This window comes from Mytilus galloprovincialis, chromosome 1 (genome assembly GCF_965363235.1).
Source record: "Mytilus galloprovincialis chromosome 1, xbMytGall1.hap1.1, whole genome shotgun sequence".
Lineage (NCBI taxonomy): Eukaryota > Metazoa > Mollusca > Bivalvia > Mytilida > Mytilidae > Mytilus > Mytilus galloprovincialis.
Window position 1 is genome coordinate 15,314,490 of NC_134838.1, and position 24,687 is coordinate 15,339,176.

Sequence of the window (24,687 nt, forward strand, 5' to 3'; positions counted from 1 at the left end):
ACCTACCAGAGACATGTTAAGTATAATATATGTCTCTGCACTTGACTGAAAATCCCACCAAAACGAAAACATATTGAAAAGTTGTGTATAAAGGAGAAAGACACTATACTAGATTTTACAGTGTTATCACCATAAATTACAGTTATGGTACCAAGTATTGTATCTTAAAGACTTAAAATAATCTATTCCATAAATATGTCCCACCGTGCATTTTATATTATTTTTAAAGATCTTTATGATAAAACACTACATCTGGGACATGGAAAACTTTTTAACACTCAATTGGTTCCGTTAAATAATGCAAAGTTTACAACATATTCTTAAATTTTCATAAATATTCGTATGTGGTTTTGTCAGAGACTAAGAATACGATAATAGTATGATCTTGTAGTTGTTGCAAACGTACGTTGACGTTGGTAATAAGCTTTACCATTTTAAACTTCCTGTTCTGTGACCTATTGACCCTTTCCCGCGCTTAAGTTGCACATTGTGAAGAAAAAAAGGAAAACAATGGCAGTAAGTTTTGTTGCAATATAATCTATTCTACGACAATTATCATTTGATGACATGATCTTGAAAGGCAGTTTTAAACTGTGCTCATGAAATTTCACAGTTTTAAAGCATCAACAACATAATCATTGTATAAAATTTAGTGAAAGTTTGTCTTCGGTGAGTTCTTCGTCGTATTTTCAGAGTCCTTCGTCGTATTTTCAAAAGGGTCCACAAAATTTATTCTGATTACATACAAACCATAGGCCTGCACTATCTGTAGACATGAATTAAAACCAAGATATATACAAGTTCGTACATGTGTAAGACTATTACTACCTTACCTCTTCAGGGTTTGATATTGGCAGGGGCGCACTTGGCAATACACCTTAATGTCCTTAAATCTATTCCTTGCTGACTTGAGAATCTGTCCCGCTTGAACTAATGAGGTCACATAACAATCACTTTTCCATTGTGGCGTCAGATATAATGTATTATGAAGTCAAAATTTTACAGGAACCTTTGGGATCATCAGAAGTCCAGTAAAGGCGAACAAAAAGCGATAGGACTTTAATCATACATGTAAGGGCTGAGTATACCTGAAACGCTAGTGCCTACTTTAAAGTTTTAAGGGTATCACTTGAACAACTCAAGTTGCTATTCAGAACAACTCTATAAGCAACTCTCTCTCTATATGTATAGCTATAGTAAGGCCCTGACGAGGCATTAAAAAAAATCTGAATGGTTTGGTGTCATTCAAGGGTTTCTTGAGTTTAACCATGGATGAGTGAGGATTTGAACCGGGGTAAGAGAGGTTAACTTGAGAGGTTTTGACCATAATATTGGAGGTAAACATTTAAACTAAAACCAATCAGATACCATATCGTTTTTTTTTTTCACGTGTGTAAAATTTCAGGATTTTCATTGAATAAGGTATAAGAAATATTTTGGCGGTTATTATTTTAGTGGATTAAAACTTTAATCAATACCTTTGTATGTGCATTTATTAATCGGCAGAAATTATTTGGGAGATTTTCTTCTATTGCGAAAATAAGCGAAAATTAATACCCCGCTAAAATAACTTACTTCACGTTAAGATAACTGGGGGAACTGGGGTGATGAAACATGTTTTCAGACTAAAAATTATTTTTTGTATATTGTAGTATTTTAAAGATAGTTTTTACTGTAATAAACAAGAGAAAATCTGGAAATTTTTACTGTAACATGCAAGAGAAAATCTGGAAAGTTAATATGCATTTTTGTATATTTCAGGAAGAAACATCATCAGATCCATTTTCCACAGCCACAAGTCCTTCTAGGGGTTCTAGAGGGCGAAGGAGTAGTCGTGGGGACCCACTTACTTCCAGTCCTGGACGAGATTTACCTCCCTTTGAAGATGAGAGTGAAATGGATGCTGGAGTTGCTGAGGAAGAGGCAGATGGAGAAGAACTCTTTGGAGATAACCTGGAACAGTAAATATTTCTCCTTAAAAATCTGAATGCAAAAAACGTGACTAGACACAAATCTCAAAACCCTACCAAAATATAAGGATTGTGTCGCATCAGCCCTATCCAAAATTAGGGTGAATTCGGATAAACAGATACTAGAAAAGTATTATGCAGTTCCTGACTTCTTGACATAACACATTTGTTAAATGAGTTATTTATGATCCTCTTTCAGAAATACAGAGCATGGTGCCATTTAATTTCAAATATGACTGAATACATATACATGTATTTGAAAGTGTTTATAATTTATGGTAAAATTGGTTCAGGTACATGTAGCACCCTTTACTTTTCAAACTTATCTAGAACTCTTCAAATTAACTCTTAAGGTACTGTGAAAGTACTTTAATTCGTGGGTATCAATTTTCGTGGTTTGAACAAAATTTACATATTCGTGGGTTATTAAAATCATGGATTTCAGTTTTCCAAAAAAGTAAAAAGAAAAAATTAAAAAAAAATTAAAGCCATTAGCAATGAAGGTTACAAATAGTCTGGATTGAGGAAATTGCAAAGTAAACATTGACCCATGTAAATCGTTGTGATAGCACTAATTAACCCATGATAAAGTGATCAACAGATTAAAGACAATCAGAGGTGTTAATTAGGCCATAAACATGTCGCCTAAAGAAAACAGTAATATAAACAAGTGCTATAAACGTATCTGGCCAACCTTAAAAATATGTTTGTTTGCAGTTTTCCGACTACCTTCAGACTGAAGGGTCGGTAGGTAGGAAAAATATTTTATTTTATCAGCCAAAATACAGTTTAAACAAGCAGTTACACTAAACCAAGTTTCTTGTGAAGAAAAAAAAACATTTTAAGGATGTACTTAGGTAAGGTTTTGGAATTTGTGTCAAATGTTCGGACTCCTTTGTGTTTTTCCATACAATGCAATGTAAAATATTTTACCCCATAACACCCATTTATTTTTTCATACGACACTTAATAGCTCATGAAAGGTCATTTACCAAAATTTTAGAAGATTCTTGATTTTCTTTCTTTTGTTTTGAGACCAATATAATACACAGCAAATATAAGGTAAAAGTCTGAGTCAGCCTTTTCCCGCCATATTTTAAGTCTCAAATATCTCGAAAAGGAGGTCCATGACCTATCAATATTTTTAGCTCATCTTTATCCTTAATTGATACTCTACCAGCTTATAGAGTCAATTTTAATATCTTAATTTCTTAATTTTTACCTAACCTCACCTAAGTACATCCTTAAAACAACAAACACTGGACATGCTGAAAACCAACATCAAATGAACAGGCATTTTCAGATAAAAAACTTTTTAACCAAAACTGAAACTTTAACATAGTGTCTTTATCCAATTTATGACATAAAATATGGTATAATTATTAAATACTGGAACACTTATAAACAAGGAATGTCATGACTAGAACTGTTTTAAAGAAATATATTCAGACATGTATTCTTCTTGACTAGAATGTTTTCATGAGTAGAGTATTTTCATCAGAAAAATATAGATATTAAAGATTTATAAGACAATGTATTAAAGAGTGTATTTTTAATAATAAAAAAATAACCATTGAATCTTCCTCAGTTGAAAAAAAGGCAACTTGAAAAAAAAAGTATTAAGACATTCGACTGTTTTCATATTTCTAACAATATTTAATTATATGTGATAAGATTATATTTTTGCCAGGCTTTAATGAAAACCAAAGAAATCTAAAGTTTGGGGTGAAATCCATAGCACCCCATTAAAAGTAAATGGTCTGTACTGAAATGTTTTTAATGCATAAAAAAAATTGGCAGCATAGCTCCTAAGGACATGTTTTAATTGAATTCACACAGGCCACATAGTTTGGGTATATTTGAAATTGTAAGAAAGAGAATAATTGCAATGAGTGGGGCAGCCCCCCTTATCCTAAAGGAGCATACTCATTGCAATCGAAGATAGATTTAATATAGAGAGAGTATATTTATTTTTCAAGCTAACCATTCATTTTCTCTACATCTTTGTGTAGTTAGGGTTGCTTCTTATTGATTTGGCATGATCTATATCCATTAACATTTCAAATGAGCCCTTCCTCCGTACAGGCGTGTTTACAGATATCCATGACGATTTAAGTCACGGAGGAGTGGTTTCATCTTTGTCGTCTTCACAACGATTTGTAGAAAATATGCCATACTTCAAGCTGCTGTCGAATTATTTAACCACTGAAATTGGTTCCATAAAGTCAGGCTCCACAGATTCTGTACCCGATTTGTTTGAGACAGAATGGTTATCATGTCAGTTATGAATATCCGCTGCATCATCGTCAATGATATCATCACACATCATTACATGTGCCTGAATCTGTATAAACAGTTTACTAATAAACTTTTTTGTTTGTTATTTGTCTTAAAATTGACACGAGACGACAGCTTAAAGTACTCCCACGTGACTTCATGGATACCTGTAAACAATTTCCATGTGCTTTATCATTAAATGGTCACATGAACGCTTGACGGGAAGCTAAGAAAAACCGAACTTGAAATGCGTAATTGACCCAGACTTTAAATCATTTCCGGAAAGGACCCAAAGTTCCGGATCGCGTCAATAGAAGTATTAAAAAAAATTTCTTCAAATTTAAAGCAATAAAATTTTCACAGTCTGGAGGATTTTCAAGGGTCGGTCGGTAAACTGCAAACAAACAATATTTTAATTTAAGCCTCTTGAATTGTCAAAAAATTCTTACCAAAATCAAGCTCAGCATGAAACTATTATTTCCCATATGTACTAGAGTAGATCTATGAGGATATAAAATGAACACTTTATCATACTAGCATACCAATGCCGAAAATCTGACTTTCATCGATCAAAAATATTTTTATGATAATTAAAAGATCAAAAGTTGTACAGTTTAGGTTATTAAAGATAAAATGGGTATAATCCTGCATGCTGTTGTAATTCTCTGACTGCTATAAAAGTATTCACAGATTTGGCGTTATTTAATATATTCTCTAAATCATATCAGTAGTCAAACCTACTGATAGGGATCTTTCCATGTCTTGATTTGGACAATGGTTGTTTTATTTTGTTGGACACTTAAATTCGAGGATAAAGTCATACACGAAAACCATGAAAATTGGTACCCCACAAACAACAGTACTTTCACAGTATAAAAGAGACTTTAAGTCACAGGTATATTTCTTTCAATATTTCCCAACAAATATTTGAAATGAAACCTATAAGAAATTCATTTAATGTAAAAGTGTACCTTCTTCTAAGTTCACATAAGGTTGCAATCATATTAAAGGTAAGCACCTATATGTAGGATGATGACATTGTTAGAGGAATATTTTCAAACTTTAAGATTCTAGAACTCTGCATTTTTTTTTTCATCTAAAATTATTTGAAGAATTTCTTACTCCATTTTTTGCAGTGCAAATGTTTTATACATATATTTCTCTCTCCATTGTGTAAGAAATGATTTGCACAACCCAGTTATTTGAGTCTTTGATCCATTTTTGGGATACGATTGCTTTCAAGCAATCTGTAGACTTTTACCATTGACTCAGGGCCATGCCCTCACATCAACCGTTTTATTCTAAACATTAAGGAACATCTCTGATTCTTAAGATTGTCTTGCTTTAAATGGTAAAAACAAACAAAAGGATTGAATTTAAACAACTGTCCTATAATGTTCTTCTCATTATCTTCATGTTTTGATATTTCCCTTGACTAAACTTATATGCGTGTTTTTAACAACACGGAAAATCAGAAGTAAGCAGTATTTATATTTAGTGTTTTTATAAATTTAGAAACACGTCAGAGGGAATTCCCCAGTTTTGATAACATGCAAGAGTTCTCTGAATTCCGATAAATCTATTTCTGTTATATAAGAACTGAAGAGGAGTTATCTTATATGTCACTGTTATGAAACTGATATTTGATATTGTACTTCCATACAGAAATGGAGGTCGTTTAATTAACATTTAATATATGTCCTTGCTACAAATCACAAGTCTAGGGTTTGTTTAGGTAATATGCGCATGTGTATATAGTTTTCTTGACTACAAGGGGTATCAGATTGAGTGTTTGCTCTGAATTCCCCACTCCATTGATTAATTTGAAACTCACGAGATCCTTTCTATGTCTGTCTGCTATTGAGGGTTATTGTCGTTGCATAATTTCAGTCATATGCATCATTTAAATTAGAATAAATGTAGTCCACAAGTAAAGGTGTAACTAAAACACCCCTTCAGCCGAAATGGAGTCTTCTATATTATTGCTTTGAGTTGTCTCCCTTATACTTTTGTCAATTCTGAATCAAAATAAGTAAATTACATTTTACCGATCATTTTACACATGCATAGATATAGGAAGATGTGGTGTGAGTGCTAGTTGAATACTAAAACATGTAACAATGAAAACAATGGCAATGGTATCCCTCAGAGCAATCATGCTCTTTGATTTAGGCAATTACTTCTAATGATTGACAAATCTGAGACTTAAATTTATCTTTCCAGAGATTATCGTCCTATCCCTGCATTAGATGTATATGATCAAGAGGGTCTGGATGAGGGAGATTTCTCTGACTTATCAGAATCACAGCGAGCAGCTGCTGAAAGAGAAATCCGCCAGAGAGAGAAAGAAGAAGGTGTTTTGTATGGGCGTATGAGAAGGGGCTTGATGTATGGTAAGTTATTATCATCAGCTATTTCTTCTATTACTTTACAGTGCAATCTAGAATGAAAACATCAGATTGGTTTAGGGACGACATCAAAAGTTCAATGAAGGATAAAAAACTTAATTCACATAGCTTTTTCACTGACCCCCACACCCCCTTCTTAACTTAATTTGGGAAAAATTGATTGACCAATAGGGATATATATGTAAAATCGATTTTAGAATAACAAAACTTGCAGCAATGTTGACACCCCCCCCCCAAACTATTTGATTTAAGTTTTTTATCCTACATGATCTTTTGATGTCGTTCCTTACTGATTGGAAGTCTCTTGATTTAAAAACGAGAACAGAGTCACGATAGATGAATGGGTAGTTTCAGCGGTGTAGGTTGACCTAGTTTAGAAAGGCTTCAAACTTGGACTGCCACATAGCAGCTTATTTATACTCTGTATTAGCCGAAACTTGTCCCTTATCTGACGTGAGTCTTGCAGGAGACTTTATTTCTTTATCTTAATTGTACATCCCTTTTATGGGGTTAGAGTCATGTTGAGGCATTACCTTAGTTCTTACAGTGACGTCTAAGTTATTATTGGATAGTTAATCAATGACTTATTATCTACTAGAAATATATATCTTCTTTTTATAATATTTATCATTTGAAGGCATGTATCAATCATTATTTCTCTTTCTTTTTGCAGAAGAATCTGATGAAGAAGATGACGAAGCTCCAAGAAAACGACGACGTGCAGAAAGAGCTGCTGAAGGAGATGTGGAAGAAGAGGAGGTTTGTATGATTATGCACAGGTGTCTTAAAGGCTGTTGTCCATTCCTGGATCTAATTAAATAGTGAATTGAATAAAAGGATTGTTTTAAACATTTTTTATTTTAAAGACAGATATGCCACTCATATAAAAGAGTTGATTTGGGTAAAGAAATATGATAAACTTTTGAATGACTTTTGCCAATGTGTGGTTGTGTAAGATGTATAAATATACAAGATACATTCAGCTAAGGAGTGGAACTTTTGCAATGATTTTTTTGGAGTATAAATAATGAATATTTATCTATGACTTTTTAAACACAAACAAATATTTACTCTGATAATCGAGAGTTTGTCAAAAGGGTAAGAATATATTCTAGTAGTACTTGAAAAATTTCAACATTTAAGTATTCACTTTGTTTTTCAGATGATAGAAAGTATAGAGAACTTAGAGGACATGAAGGGTCATTCTGTACGAGAATGGGTATCAATGTTGGGGCCTAAAACAGAAATCAAGAACAGATTTAAAAATTTCCTGCGAACATTTGTAGATCAGAAAGGACACAATGTGTATAGAGAAAAGATAAGACAAATGGTAGAAGGTAATTAAAAGTTCTGTTATACTTGCAAAGATCTCCATACTGAATTATTTAAAAACTTACAAATCAACCAAATGTTATGAAACTTGTACACAATGTGTATTACTACAAAACACAATTAAGGTGGTACCCAACACTTTCACTAAAATTAATTTGGCTCGTTTAATTTTCATAAAATTTTGTCAAAGTATTTACTTTAACCCTTTAACAAAAATATAAAAAATTCAAAAATTTTGAACCAACCGTTTTGTCAGAAAAATTACACTGGTTATATAGCAGCTTGACACACACCAATTTTGATCATTGAGAAGCTTAATATTCCCTTTACAACACAATGTAATTAAAACGTTTAGCTGATTTTACAGAGTTATCTCCCTGTAGTGTTAGGTACCACCTTAAGTCCAAATTTGGGTTGCATAATTTTAACTTCTTGAATCATGTCCCTTTATAATATTACTCTTAGTAGACACTTTGAAATTATGGCATCTTGTTGTTCTGTCATATTGCACAATATTCTTTTTGTTGTAGCAAACAAAGAAAGTTTGATAGTGGATTATAATATGCTTGCTTCTGTAGAGCAAGTATTAGCATACTTTTTACCAGAAGCTCCTGCTGAAATGTTGACAAATTTTGATGAGGTAAAATTTCAATATTGCTTATATAGAAAGTAGTTGACAAAAAAAAAAATCGGATTTTAGAAATATCAGATTTAGAATTGATGTAATTAGGCAAGAAAAGGTACTTGGGTACCAAAATTGTTTGGTACTGACTTGATATATTTCTCTAGTTTATCTCTATATTCATAGTTTAAACAAAATAGTGTAGTGAAGTGATCATTGTTTAGATTCTACCCAGTCAGTGTCCAGCAATTTGTTAATGATAAGTTATACTTGTATTTGTAGATATTAAATTACAATATGTCAGATGTGTATTATAATGACCATACTTGTCAAGAAGAATTTTCTTTGTTAGAATTTACATATATGTGATGGATTATGAATCTATGATAGAAATAAGTTCAACTAAAAATTGTACAATCACGATCAAAGGATAACACCATTTTAAATTCTCAAATTGCAAAATGAAAGCAATGTTTTCATTTCTTAGAAACACTTTACTTTCATGATTTCAATGCTTAAACTTTTGGTTCAGGTGTGAAATTCATGCATCAAACAACAAGTACATCCTTCATCTTAATATTGTTAATTTTTAACAAACTTTAGCCTGGACAAAGGAACATGATTACTGTCACATTTATTAGTGGGAGGCCTTTTTTCCAGTAGTAAACATTTCATTATTATTTTACAGGCTGGTACAGAGGTTGTTATGAGTATGTATCCCAATTATGACAAAATTGTGAAATCTATCCATGTTCGAATAGCTGAACTTCCGCTTATAGAAGAATTAAGATCATTAAGGTAAGCTATAATTGTATTGCAAGAGAGATGCATCTTCCATGGAACACTTTCACATTATTTACATTTCAAAGTTGTACAACAAAAAAACAGAATTGGATTTTTTTTCAGTTTTTCTAAACAACAAAATTTCATGTATTTTATAGAGCAGTAATGTTTGAATGAATATTCCTATATTTGTTAAATAGTTATGAAAGATTACTTGTCAATTTAAATATTAAATTTTTCTAGAGCTCAAAACTGATATTCTTTTGCGTTAACATACATATTGGTTCCATAAGAATACACATGGTTGTTAAGGGAGCCAAGTTTAAGAAGCTATTTACACAAACATTTTGTTGAAATAAGTTCATATTTTATGACGTTTTTATATATTTACAGACAGTTGCATTTGAATCAGTTGATACGTACCAGTGGTGTAGTAACCAGTTCAACGGGTGTCATGCCACAACTCAATGTCATTAAATATGATTGTAACAAATGTAACTTCCTGCTTGGACCATTTTATCAGTCACAGAGTCAAGAAATCAAGCCTGGTTCTTGTCCTGAATGTCAGTCAACTGGACCATTTGAAATAAATATGGAACAGGTAACCAGTCTTAATTAGTTGTTGATTATTCTTAAGGAAGAAGTAAAGGTTTATTTATCACAAGTTAATTTTAAAATCTGTGAAAGATAAGAGATCCATGAAAGGGCAAAGATGTACACTTCATTTTTATCACATATGGACAGAGTTGTTGAAAGATTGTCTGAACCATTGAATATAACAGAAAAATGTGTAAGAGTTGTCCTAAAAATAGTTCTGTTTCGGATGTTTTTTTTTAGCTGCTGTTGGTAGTGGATAGTTATAGGAGTCCTTTGGTGATCACTTAGAAAAAATGCTGACCGTGGAGTCAGAAAATGTGCATTCCAAGGCTCCATGAAAATTTCTTGAACAGGGCTTATTTGTTCTACTTCCTCAGAAATTAAGTGTTGTATATTTTGTTTGATGGTTACCATTTCGAAATGTATTATAAAACCAATATAGTTTTTTTTACAAATTCATTTCAGACATTATATAAGAATTACCAAAGAATAACAATACAAGAGAGTCCTGGTAAAGTACCTGCTGGTAGACTTCCTCGATCTAAAGATGCTATTTTACTGGATGATTTGGTAGACACATGTAAACCGGGTGATGAAATAGTATGTTAATCACTATCATTATTGTGCATATGATTAAAGTAGCATGTCAACAATGATTTATATATAATTGTACAAAATTTTATTCTGTAAAAAAAGATATGTTAACAAATTTGAATTGTGCTGTCGTTTTTGCCATGGTTATAAGGAGAAAGTCCTATTTGTAAACTTGATTTTGAAGCTGATATTTGTTGTATCTTTACCGAAGATTAAGAGAAACAGTGCATATCTCTTGTATTTTCTTTAATGAAGGATTACCAACCATGTCATCCTAATTTGTTTTTGTCCTGACTGAAATTCTTGCACAAGATACATGTTCTTTATTCAGGTTGTTGTCTCTTTGACACATTCCCCATTTCCATTCTTAATTTTATGGTCAGAAAGAGAAATTCTGTGCTTATATTGACATCCCTTGGACAGAAAAAGATATTTAATAATTTGATAAATTTATTGTTTAAACTTTCATGTTACTTTGACAGGAATTGACTGGTATCTACCATAACAACTATGATGGCTCATTAAACACACAGAATGGATTTCCAGTATTTGCCACAGTAATACAGGCAAATTTTATCACAAAGAAAGATGACAAACTGGCCGCAGCAAATCTGACAGACGAAGATATCAAAGCTGTTGTACAATTATCAAAGGATGAGAGAATAGGGGAAAGAGTAAGATTTTTATCTGTTTAGGCCTTTAAATAATGTTTAATAGCAATTTATGGAAAAAATTTGAAACCTTTATAATCGTATAATACCTTTATAACTGTACAATTTATGTATAGTAAGTTCTGTCTTTGAAGAAAAAGAAGAAAAAAACAATCTTCATTAAACCTGGTCTATATTATTTTACTACAAGGGACTGTAATGGTCAAGCTAAGGTAAATAATTCAGATTAAATCCTTGTCTACACAACCAAAGACCATCTTCATCAAATTTAATACACATTAATAATAATACTTTATTCAGAAGCAATACAGCTTATAGAATATACAATTTTACAATATTTTTTTTGAATGCATCAGTGAAATATAAATACAATAATTATACACAATACATGTATGGCGGAGAATGAAAATAAATTCATATGATAAATATTTAATACAACTACATATTACGAATTTTTTCAATATTAAACAAAAATTACCTAACATATCAACATGTGAAACAAGGAGTCCAGTTTAAGCTATCTAATTATAAACTTATTTGCAGTTGCAGGTGAAAGCCCTGCCTTTTAGGATATATTTTCTTATTTCTATTAATATTTCTTTATCTTGTAGATATTTGCTAGCATAGCACCATCTATTTATGGGCATGAGGAAATCAAACGTGCCATAGCATTAGCTGTTTTTGGAGGTGAACCAAAAAATCCAGGAGGCAAACATAAAGTGAGAGGTGATGTAAACATCCTATGTTGTGGTGACCCAGGAACAGCCAAGTCACAGTTTCTTAAATATGTAGAAAAAACTGCTCCAAGAGTTGTATTTACCACAGGTCAAGGAGCTTCTGCTGTTGGTCTCACAGCATATGTCCAAAGGAATCCAGTGTCTAGGGAATGGACACTTGAAGCTGGTGCCTTGGTGTTAGCTGATAAAGGAATTTGTTTAATTGATGAGTTTGACAAGGTAAAATTGGAGTTAAATTCATATATAGAGATATTCTTTTAAAAAAATATCATTGTATTAGATAATGATTGTTAAAAATTTTGAAGAGGGAGAGCATATTTGATTTTAATAAGCAACCTAACCAAATAATGTATATTGCAGAACAGAAATAAGAATGTAAATGAATCAAGAATTCTTAAGTTATATTAGAATGAACTTATAATCACAGATGACAGCTAAATGCAATATTTATAATGAATTTCACAATATAAAATTGAAATGAAATAGAAAATTTTAGAAATACCAAGATAAGAATTTTTTTCTTTCTTTCACAGATGAATGATGCTGATCGAACAAGTATACATGAAGCTATGGAACAACAGAGTATATCTATTTCTAAAGCTGGAATAGTTACCTCCCTTCAGGCTCGTTGTTGTATTATAGCTGCAGCTAATCCCATTGGTGGAAGATATGACCCATCCTTGACCTTTGCTGAAAATGTAATCTTTTAATTAAAGGAATTTTCATTGTTAAAAGATATAAATGTTAACTTTAAATCTGAATTTTCTGGAATTTGTTTTATTATTGATAAAAAAAATGTGACAAGATAGTTATTTGTTTATAAGATCTGCAATTTGAAATTTAATCTCCTTTTTTGATGCAGCAGTCTCCTAAAATTTCATTTGATGATCTTGCATTTTCATTCAATGATCAACAGCTGCAATTTGAAATACATGCAGTAATATTTATATTACAGAAGTCAATTAAGGTGGTACCTAACACTACAGGGAGATAACTCTGTAATATCAGCTAAACGTTTTAATTACACTGCATTGTGAAGGCAATATAAAGCTTCTCAATGATTAAAATTAGTGTTTGTCAAACTGCTATATACCGTAGATACTCGAGTATAAGTCGGAAGTTTGGGAGTAAAATTCAGAATCCAGAGAGGGGTACCGACTTATAAGCGAGATCCCGAGACCAGAGGAAAAATCCAAGCTCAAGAAATGAATAACCCCTAATTAAGTGACAAAGAGTTGTATTCACTGTAGGTGTGAAAAATATCAGTGACAGGTTAATAGGTTAATTAGTTAGTGACCCTTGATTTCTATAATCCATTAATTGATGGTGTCTATTCCATTAATTGATGGTGTCTATCCTATGTCTGAATACATTTATTACTATGACTGGTCAGTTATGAATGATTAACTGGATAATTTATTTTTTTCGTTTGACTATTATTTTGTTCAGGTTCATGTTGGTTTATATTCGTTTTTCTCAAACAATAGGTGTTTGGTCATACACTACAAAATCATTGATGCATTACGTAAACAACATGAGGCAAAACAGTGAATAAAAACAAGAAACAAGAAATGAATAAATCTTTATTATTATCAACAGAATGAATTATTAGGATGAACATCAATTCTATGTACCTATTCAAAGAAACAAACATTCAATACATGAAACTCAATTTAATTTCTTGATTTTGCCGATGATCAGTTACTTTCTGCTGCAAAAAAAAAGTCTCAATTTAAACTGACTTATAGGCGGGTCAAGACTGAATCCTTAGATTTTAAAGCTGAAAAGGGCATCCAACTTATAAGCGGATCGACTTATACTCGAGTATCTACGGTAACCAGTGTAATTTTTCTGATAAAACGCTTTGTTCAAATTTTTTCAATTTTTATATTTTTGTTAAAGGGTCAAAGTAAATACTTTGTAAAAATTTTATGAAAAATCCAAAATTGACCTAAACAAAGCTTCTAGTATTTTACTGTTGTTCCAATATTCTGATATAGTTCTATATTTAGTATTGACATCTATTTTGACTTTACAGGTTGATTTAACAGAGCCTATTTTGTCCAGATTTGATGTTCTGTGTGTTGTTAGAGATACAGTTGACCCAATCCAGGTATGAATAAATCTTTATAAAACAAAATGAATCTATTTATTAGGGGCGAAAAGATTCACATTAAAAGAGTAAGTTGTGGTTATTTGGACTGTTTAAGTTAGTAGGCAGCTTACTAAAAGAATGATATTTGGGGTATGTTTTAACACTTGAAAGAAACTGTTTTCATTGTAGCTATAGAGATTATTAACCTGCATTGTGAACTAAATTTTTTTTATTGAATTTTATACTGAAATTATTCAGAAATTTTTAATATAAAAAACTTTTAAAGATATAACTAACTAGAACAGACAACATGAATCATTAAAAGCTATAAAATGCATTTCATCATTTTGATTAATATATCCGTAAAAATGAACTCCACAAAAATATCACTTACTTATGGAAATTCATTAAAATTGTAATTTTTGGTTTGTAACATTTCCGTAGACTAAAAGTTTCTGAATCCATGAATTCAATGAGATTATTGAGTAGAGAGACAAAAGCAGATGAAATGAAAGAAATCGTTCAATTTATTCAATAATTACAGTTGAATTTTAAATGTGATATTTGATATTGATGATAATTTTGTAGGATGAGAGATTGGCTAGATTTGTAACAGGCAGTCACATTAAACATCATCCTAATGCTACAGATGCTCAAGCAGATGAAAATTTGGTATGTTTATTATATATATCAATATGTGTTAGTGCCAGGATAAATTTTTTGGAACTTGTAGTCAATGTGATTTCTTTTGGGATGTTTAAGAATTAGATGCAATGGGGCATGTGAGGTAATTTTATCAAACCTCTACCTTGCATGAAAAAAAAAATCCTTTTATTATTCTTACAAAATTCTAAGGAAAATGCAACTACAATTATTTTTAATAAATCATCCACCCTCTATAATCAAATTTGAAGACACCCTCAACAAATCATCATGATAATAGCTATTACTCAATTTATTTCACTTGACTGGGCGGGGTTTAACTGGTTCGCTCATAATAAACCAGTCCATCTATAGATAGGTGTTTTAGGAAGAAATTCATCAATGAAGTGTCCAGTCATTCTTTTGTAAATTCCTTTGATGACACTGATAGGTGATTATAAATCAATAATTATTATAACGGCAATCATCCTTATCACACACATCTTCAAATAGACTGTCCTAATGCAAATTAAAACGTAAGCTCCGCCCGATCAGTTGAAATAACATTGGTAATACTTATTTGGAAAACTAATATAGTACAGAAAGCATAATAAAGTTTGTCTGAATTTTAATTTAAGTAGGAAAACATAAAATTAAAACAAGATTTAGTTCCCTTACACCAGACCAACAACATAGCAACATATAGAACAAAGGCAATGGGGTTAACTTAAAAATTATTACTTTATGTTTCAGAATCTCTTGAACACAAGTGCATCAGTTGAGCCTCTACCTCAAGATTTACTTAAGAAATACATTATTTATTGTAAAGACAAAGTACATCCAAAACTCCATCAAATGGACCAAGATAAAGTTGCAAAGATGTACTCAGAATTAAGAAGAGAATCAATGGTAAGATCAGGGCTATAAAAACTACTATTGAGACTTGAAAACTTTGCATGTCAGCTTGAGTGACTGAAATAGACCACAAAAGTGAGTTTGCAATTTTAAGATTAAGATATAAAATTTGAGGTCAATTTCTGGCCTAACACAGGTACACTTTCCCAGCTATAAAATTGATACATGGAATGATTATTCTAAAAAGTAGACTCATTATATACCTGCTAAGTTCAATAAAAATTATTATTTTATTGAAAGCTAATATGTACCTTTCCACCTAATGGGTAGACCACTATTTTTTTTTACTGAAATTGTGTATTGGGTGAAAACAAGGTGTGAACTGAGTAAAGACCAAACATTTACATGCAACAAACAAATTTGAAGGACACTGTTAGACCAAAAAAAAATAATATGTCTGTTTAGGCCACACTAATTTGATTGATAGTTCTTTGGATTCTCCTGCTCCTGTTTTGGAGAAATTTACTTTTCAAAAAAAAAATACTGCTTCCCGCAAATTTTTGGGCCGCATGCCGCTCCAAAATTAGTTTATCCTTGACATTTTTTTTCTCATAGACCTTTTTCTTGTGCATATATTTCTCCAATCGATTCAAACACACGTGTGATAAATCGATTTGTTAATAAAAGGTCAAAAAAAATTTACATGATTTAAAGAAAAAATGACATCTTATTTTCAAATTGATGAAAACCCATATCCCATTGTTAGTCTATTGACATGCACCAGGGCTCTCGCTACCAGGCGACTTGGGCGAAGAAGTCGCTTTCCCGACCGTCACTTCGCTTTCCTCGACCCCAAAAAGCGAAAACAAGTCGCCCTGTTCTTGACGATACTCGCTTTCAGTCGCTTCCGTCATCGGGTCATGATCGGACATTTTCAATTTTTACCAAGTTGATGAAACATCAATTTTTTATTGGTAATTAAAGAAATTTATACATAAACGACTCATTATCCTAAGAAAAGAGGTTGAAGCATTGTCTTTGCAGTGTTTAGCAGGTTATTTGATAAAAATACAACTTTTTATCACTTCGTGCATTTTCGCAAGTTCCGGTGCTTGTTACTCGAAAACGTACATCAACCTAAATTTCGGCGGCAAAATAAGTTTGTTACTTCATTTTAACGTGATAAAAGTTGCCTCCAGTAAATGTTCAATCCATTTATTGCATTAAAAACGTCATGTTCCTTTCCAAGTAACTTGTCAAACATCGTTTATTTTTGTAAATTTTCTTGCATTCGTCCGCCATTGACCGATTTCTAAACTACGGATCTGAACCGGACCAGCTATGACCGAAATCCGTACTTTTACAATAATTACTACGGACGCACGGATGGAACAGCTGACAGAAGAATATTGATCCCAAAGGGGAAATTACGTATTACACACGCATTAAGAGACTTTTGGTTACATGTAATTGATTGGTGTATATAATTCCCTATATTTTTTATGGATTGTTTCAAAGTTGCTTAACTCTGAGACTATTAATTATATTATGGCCCAGCTTAATAACTTTTATATTTTTTTTATGAGAAACACTGAATTTCATACACAAGATAGATTTGAATTAAATTGTAATTGATATATTATAATTTCTTTTAGTGCTAGATATTAAATATTTAGTTAGTATAGTTTCTCACAAGAACCTTAGCAAAACTTAAACAACTTTTAATTTGAAATGTTACTTTAATTGTATACTCAGATATGAATTGACTAATATAAAAAGAACATTATTTACATATGACCCTTTATACTATAGTAAAATCCAAACATTGTAGCGCACCGCACGAATGAGCACTTCTCTTTCAAATCTCACCACTTCTCCCTATCAGTTTCAAAAAGAGAAGTCATTTTCTCCCTATAATTCTGAAGTAGTGTGAGCCCTGATGCACTCAGAACTCTTTTGTAATGGCCTGTAAATAATAACTCGTGTATTATTGGTGCAACCACTTCCAGTTTGAGATACATTTAGGTTTCAGGGGCAAAAGGAAAATGTATTTTGCCAAATCAGAATAATGCATGTGAATGTGGTTTAAGGACATAATGTATTTTAAGGGAATGTTCCATTACACTGAGATCACATGCATAGCAATACATGTATAACTATTTTACTTAACCTGTTTTTGAAATATTCACCTCACTCATTATGTTGATCCTTTTATAGATAAATAGGTCCAACTAGAAGCCAAGCAGCCAATAAACAATCACTTCTATGTATGAAAACAACTGTATCAAAGATATTTAATATTTTTCTAGGGCATTTTTGGGAATATATGCACATATTTTAATTGTATTCCATACAATATATTTACCTAATTACATAATTCCTCTCTTTAAACTTTATCTGCTTTGCCTCCTTATTATATACATGTGTGAATTAAATAAAAATTCACACAGTTAAAGCTTATTTGACGAAAATAATCAAAATGATACTAAACCAATTGAACCAGAAAGTTGGGTATGGTATAGACTGTACTACAGGCACAAATACATTAAATTATATGCATAAGAGCATGTTTCTCTTCCTTTTTCTTTGAAGTTACCCAGTTTTAACATGTACACAAAGGAGTAGGGGCATTAAGGCCTGGTTTTGGCCCAAGAAAATAAAATGTTTGATAACTTTTTCAAATTGGAACATAATCTTTAGAAATGCATAGGGTCAAGAAATATAAATGAAAAACATTAAGATTCTTATATGATGACGTCACAATTACGTCATAATATATACTGTTTTCACAAAAACGATGAAAATTCAGAATTTATGCAGTTTTCTATCTTTATTTCTGTTGTGGAAACATCGTGCGCAGCCAAGAAACAAAAAAATAATTTAACTGAAGCTTTATCATTACTATTGACAAAATCTCACCAAATATAAAGTTGTTTTCTTGGGTGCGCACATACTTTTCCAATCGAAAATATACTTAACAATTTGATGAAAAACAAGGAAAATCACAAAATTTTACAAAATATGCTAATTAAGGCATGATTTGTTGCCATGGTAACTTGTTTAATGTCCAAAATTATTTTGTTTTTCTGAATACCTTCTACCTGAGATACTTTTCAGTAATTTTAAAATATGTATGATAACTTTTAAATTTGCAGTAATTTATGGGCCAAATAAGGGCCTTATTGCCCCTACTCCTTTGTAAATTGCACAATTTAAAAAAAAAATTATACCGCTCGCTCCACTTGTGGAGCACCTGCCTTAACAAAACTCTTTTACAAGAATTTTTTACAATTTTTTGGAGCTTTTGTCCGAAGAAGTATAAACCAAATTAGTGTAGCCTTCAGGTTACATGCTTTAAAAAATTAGGGTAGGTAGGTCAGTATTTCAATTTTATTTTATTTTTTCATTTTATTTTTTGTGACATGATTTTGAGTGTGCGGTTTGGTCTTGTCATGGTCCCAGTTGATCATGGGCCGAGTTTACCTGTAATTGAAATGATTGGATTATTTCCCTTCGTTATTGGTTGGAAAAAAAATGGCCGCACCATGTTTATTTGAGCATATGAGTCTGGAATTTTCTTAAAACAGCTATCATATTCACGATTATAAACATTAGGATGTATCAGGCAACACTATCTTCACTTTTACATGAGTTCAGTTTGTTTTTCTCTTTACAACTTTTACACGAGCTCAGTTTATTTTTCTCTTTACGAAGGAAAAAAAATGGCTTGGGTTGGTACTCAAAATAGGGTCGGTCGGGTAACGGTAAACAGACATATATTTTTTTTTGGCCTTATTGGAAAAGCTAACCATTCATAATATATGAATTATGAATTAAAGGTACCACCAATAAAACACACTAAGTGGGAACCATTCAGATCTTGAAATCCTCTGTAAAATTAGACCTCAATATAATAATATCATTTAGTCATATAAGTTATAAGATATTTATATTTGACTTTTTACAGGCTACAGGTAGTATACCAATTACAGTCAGACATATTGAGTCCATGATACGTTTAGCAGAGGGTCATGCTAAGATGCATCTGAGAGATTATGTTAATGAAGATGATGTAAACATGGCCATGAGAATTATGTTAGAAAGTTTCATTAGTACACAAAAGTTCAGCATCACAAGAACAATGAGAAAGGTAAGCTTACGGGGGCCAGGAGGAATAAGACTGATTTTTTCCAGATTTGGCACAATTTATAAAAGAGGAAAATTAGTCAAACTGCACTCCTTTAAATAAAAAACATAAGAAATATATAGTCTATTTCATGTATTTCATGTATCCAATCTCCAGTTCTTAAACAAACAATACATTCAACATTCCTGATTAAATGAAAGGAAATTTGTTTTAAGAACAACAGAATTAAATACATGTCAAGCCAAATAAATCTAAAAAGTTCACCTTACATGTGTAATAAAAAATTCAAAAACTGGTATTGAAAGAAAACTTTGAATTAAAACATGTTCAAAACATTTTTGAATAATCTTACCCAAAGAATTTATTATACAATATATACTATGTATAGGTGATAAACTATATTATGACATTTCTATTTTGCAGACATTTAGCAGATATTTGACCTACAAGAAGGACAACAATGAATTGTTATTGTTTATTCTGAAACAATTAGCTATGGATCAAATGTCATTCCAGAGGAACAGATTTGGACTTGACCAAGAGACTATAGAAATATCAGAAAAAGATTTGGCAGATAAGGTTTGTTATAATATTATAATGACAGCTTCATACTTGCATCAAATAAATATAGTGTTGAAACTGAAGTAAACATAGTTATACTAAAACTGAAGAAAGCATAGTTATCCAACAAATAAGTTTACATGAAATAAATACATATGTAGTTTTGCCTATCTTTTTATATAAGTATGGCTCATTTTTCCTAAATTCTATTTTTCATTATTCAATGATTATAGAATTAACCAGATTTTGTAAGTTTTATAACTATGATGGGAAGTTGTTTGTTTAATGATTTTGTAACAACTTTTTTAAAAGGAGGTGCTTAATCGAAAACATTTTATAATTTATATAATAATTCAAAGATGTTTAAAAGTCATTTTGTTTCTTATTTACAGGCAAGACAAATCAACATCAGTAACCTGACAAACTTCTACGAAAGTGATATATTTAGATCAAACAGATTTAACCTGGACAGGAAAAGGAAGATGATTGTCCAGACAGTATAAAGTTGACAGTGCAATTTTCACAAGATCAATATTTTAAAAGATATTAGAAACACAGATTTTGTCATATTTGATATAACTGAAACTCCATTCAGCATAGTGCTCATACTTAATGTGTTCATATAAATAATGTGTTCAATGATGTGTTCAATAAGAATGTCGTTTTATACACCTTACTGTCTTCATTGTGAGTGTAGATTAATACACCTTACTGTGTTCAATAAGAATGTGAATGTAGATTAATACACCTTACTGTGTTCAATGATGTGTTCAATAAGAATGTCGTTTTATACACCTTTCTGTGTTCATTGTGAGTGTAGATTAATACACCTTACTGTGTTCATTGTGAGTGTAGATTAATACACCTTACTGTGTTCATTGTGAGTGTAGATTAATACACCTTACTGTGTTCATTGTGAGTGTAGATTAATACACCTTACTGTGTTCATTGTGAGTGTAGATTAATACACCTTACTGTGTTCATTGTGAATGTAGATTAATACACCTTTCTGTGTTCATTGTGAATGTAGATTAAGACACCTTACTGTGTTCAATAAGAATGTGAGTGTTTTTTTATACACCTTTCTGTGTTCATTGTGAACGTAGATTAATACATTTAACTATGTTCATATTTGACTGGTTAATTTCATACTTGGAAGTAATCATTGTTTTGCTAATAGCAGTTTATTGAAGAATATCATTATCTGTTGAAAGAAAGTTTTACATAAGTTTGTAGTCTTTTAAAAATTATGAATTCACAGAATTCGCCAATAGAAATATAATACTACTAGAAGCAAATGAAATCAGAAATCACTATATGCTCCTTTTCTAGGGCCAGAACAATGCAATTCTCTCTAATTTGTGGTCTGATAAAATATTCTGTAGAACTTTAAAAAGGCATAAGATCAGGTCTATTTCATGAAATTTATGTGGCAAAGAATGAAATAAATTTGCATGAATAAAACTGACATGCAGTCATTTAAAACACATGTGTCAAAATAATATAATGGTAAACCTTGTGTTAATCTGGAAGTTTTAGACTGTTTAGCTATAGCGATAATTGCTTAAAAACAGAAATTCAGAATTCACACAATCTGTATAACTCTTACTTGAACCAAGGCTGTGAGGCAAAGTTGATTTGAATTTAAAAATTGCAATTAAACAGCTGTTTTCATGATTAGTTTTCCTTTGATTTTTGTGTCCTGCAGGTTATACTCTGGGATATACAGAAATATTTTATAATATACAATTAAATTATTTTCTATTGAAATTTTTACAGATGTAGTTTTATATAAGATACTGTTCTATGTGAAGCAGACTGATTTTGTATATTTGTAATGTGCCAATGCCATTTGATGTATTGTTCTTAATTTGTTATATAAAGCATGAGGCATTGGTTCATATTATCATGAAATAAAAAGATAGAATAAAATTGAAAGTACATTGAATTCTTGTTTTCCCCCCCAATTTTAGCTCATCACTTGCAGTTAGCTGTCTTCCATTAACATTTGCAAAATTTCTTCTTTTCTGAAACTACTGGGTCACTTATAAGCAAACTTTCCCACAACCATCATTGAAATATCCAGTTTTATGTGGCTGATGACATAAACAAACATCCAACTTTGTCAAAAATATAAAATGTTGGTTAAAATGAGTTATGTCTATAAACTTGAAAACCTTTACTGTGTTAGAAAGTCTGAATGATAAAAAATAAAAAAAACCAAAATATTACTTACTGTATTCATACCAAAACAATTTGAAAAATATATGCCCTATACTGGAATGTTTTATTGCCCTTGAATGACGTTTTTTTCAGCCATCCTGAGCTGCTCTGGCCTGAAAAATTAAAAAAAAAATAAAGATTATTTTTAACAGTGAAAAGGACTTAGAAATACATATAAACCAGCCAAATGGTCGGTTTGCTTTTTGTAGAAAGCTGGCCTTGGATTTTTTCTTATTTTTGTTGTAGACAAAAGAGAGTGAAAAATAAAAAAGCAGCAATAACAAGAAAGCAAATAGTATAGGTGTCACGATTTATATTCCAGTCTTCAGATTTAAGTTTTTGGTCAAGATAGTTTTTGATGAAGTTGAAGTCCAATCAACTTTAAACTTGGTAAACATGTTCCCTATGGTATAATCTTTTTAATTTTAATGCCAAATTAGAAATTTTATCCCATTTTCACGGTCCTACTGAACATAGAAAATGATAGTGCGGATGGGGCATACATGTACTTGGGACACATTCTTGTTTTTAATGAGTGATACAAATAAAGAGGTTAGTATGAATTAAAGCATTCGTTTCACTGAAAAGATCAGAGTATTAAATGTACAAAAATGCCGAACTCGAAGGTAAATTCAAAAAGAGGAAGTCAATAAAAAATGACAAATTCAGACTAGAGACTTATACAACCAAATGAAAGAAAAAATCATATTCCTGACTTGGTCCAGGCATTTTCCGACGAGAATTATGGGTAACCTCGGAAGTAAATTAACTCATCAATAATGAGATACCAGGATGGAACATTTATATATACGCCAGACGCGCGTTTCTTCTACATATCGAGTTAAAATAATATTTCTATACTTAAGGTAGCACAATACAAAGATTGTTTTACTTCAAATCACTAACCTTTGAAATGCTGTAACTTTCTTATTACAATACAAAGTTTATTTACGTCTCACCATTAATATTACAATACATAACATAATACACGAATACATACAATAATATAAAATATTAATGCCATTCTAAAAAGAATTATGAGAGACGGGATTAAAATATATATATGTATATACATATCCTCCACCAAATGAAATACTGCTTGTTAATCAGTAAATATTCTATATATATAAATGTAATTTCATGGTAAGTATATTTAACCAAATTCATATAAAATGGTAATTTTTGAAATCTCAAGAAGAGATTTTATATGAATTTATAGGGTTAAATATACTTACCACAATCCACCACCACCCCTGGAATAAATTCAGTTTTTTGTTCACATAATTGAAATTATTCAACTAAACGACAAATTAAAACTAAAGCTAGTGTATGTTACACAGGTGAACTATGACGTAGGTGAGTACATCTCATGGATGTAATTTTTAATCACCTAGTTAATTGCGATGAGAACATGTTGTGAAAGCAAGCATATATGTATATATATTGAAAATTAATAATTATAAATATCAATGTACAGCTAGATTAAAAAAATTTCTTATGAATGCATAGAAAATAATAAAAGAGGTATATATAGATAGATAAAAGATTAATCTTTTAAATGAATGCAATATTTTTATTATGCAATCTTTATGTAATCAATTATTATGTAATTAGTGGCAAAATCTGGGTAAGTTCACTCGAATGAATTTAGCTCTATCATCTCTTTAACTATACAGAAAATGTTAACGAAATCTTAATCAACACATCATGGGCTTCAAAAGGGTGTCTCAGATTGTCTCTATGGTATTCCATTCTCTCATAAATCTCTAATTAGTGTAAACATCCTAACCACATAAAAGAAGATAATGTTTAATTAGGTATAAAATTTGTTCTATACATTCTATCTGAAATCTGAGACACCCTTTTGTAGATAATGGCCATAGGAACAACTTATAATAAATTCAACCCTCTAGGGACACCTATGCAGAAGCTAATTTCATTTGAAAGTGGAAATTTGGTGAAAAATATTTTAGACACAGTTAACATTATAATTGGTTACATAATTGTTGCATAATACTAACATTGCATTTATTTGGAAGAGCAATCTGTTAGCTATCCAAAACTACCACTTTTATAAATTTTCAAGCATTATTAAGAAAGTTACAGCATTTTAAAACTTGGGAGTTGGAGTTATAAAATCTTTGTATTGTGCTACCTTAAAACTGGTTTTATA

General features: G+C 31.0%; 1 protein-coding gene across 1 annotated transcript; it reads left to right on the forward strand.

Annotated features, from left to right (window-relative positions):
* Nucleotides 1–429: 429 nt before the first annotated feature.
* Nucleotides 430–22,234, forward strand: LOC143066830 (DNA replication licensing factor mcm2-like). The gene is made up of 18 exons (XM_076239645.1): nucleotides 430–516; nucleotides 1,762–1,961; nucleotides 6,471–6,640; nucleotides 7,329–7,414; nucleotides 7,818–7,992; nucleotides 8,518–8,627; nucleotides 9,298–9,407; nucleotides 9,786–9,993; nucleotides 10,455–10,589; nucleotides 11,066–11,257; nucleotides 11,866–12,210; nucleotides 12,525–12,689; nucleotides 14,030–14,104; nucleotides 14,675–14,758; nucleotides 15,482–15,637; nucleotides 19,551–19,733; nucleotides 20,154–20,309; nucleotides 20,684–22,234. The coding sequence occupies exons 1-18, from the start codon at nucleotides 511–513 to the stop codon at nucleotides 20,792–20,794; spliced, it is 2,667 nt and encodes an 888-aa protein (XP_076095760.1). The 5' UTR covers nucleotides 430–510; the 3' UTR covers nucleotides 20,795–22,234.
* The last annotated feature ends 2,453 nt before the right edge of the window (nucleotides 22,235–24,687 follow it).

Coding starts and splice junctions, on each gene's coding strand:
- LOC143066830 (XM_076239645.1), top strand. Junction 1,962..6,470: donor TTTGGAGATAACCTGGAACA/GTAAATATTTCT, acceptor TTATCTTTCCAG/AGATTATCGTCCTATCCCTG. Junction 9,408..9,785: donor GAAGAATTAAGATCATTAAG/GTAAGCTATAAT, acceptor ATATATTTACAG/ACAGTTGCATTTGAATCAGT.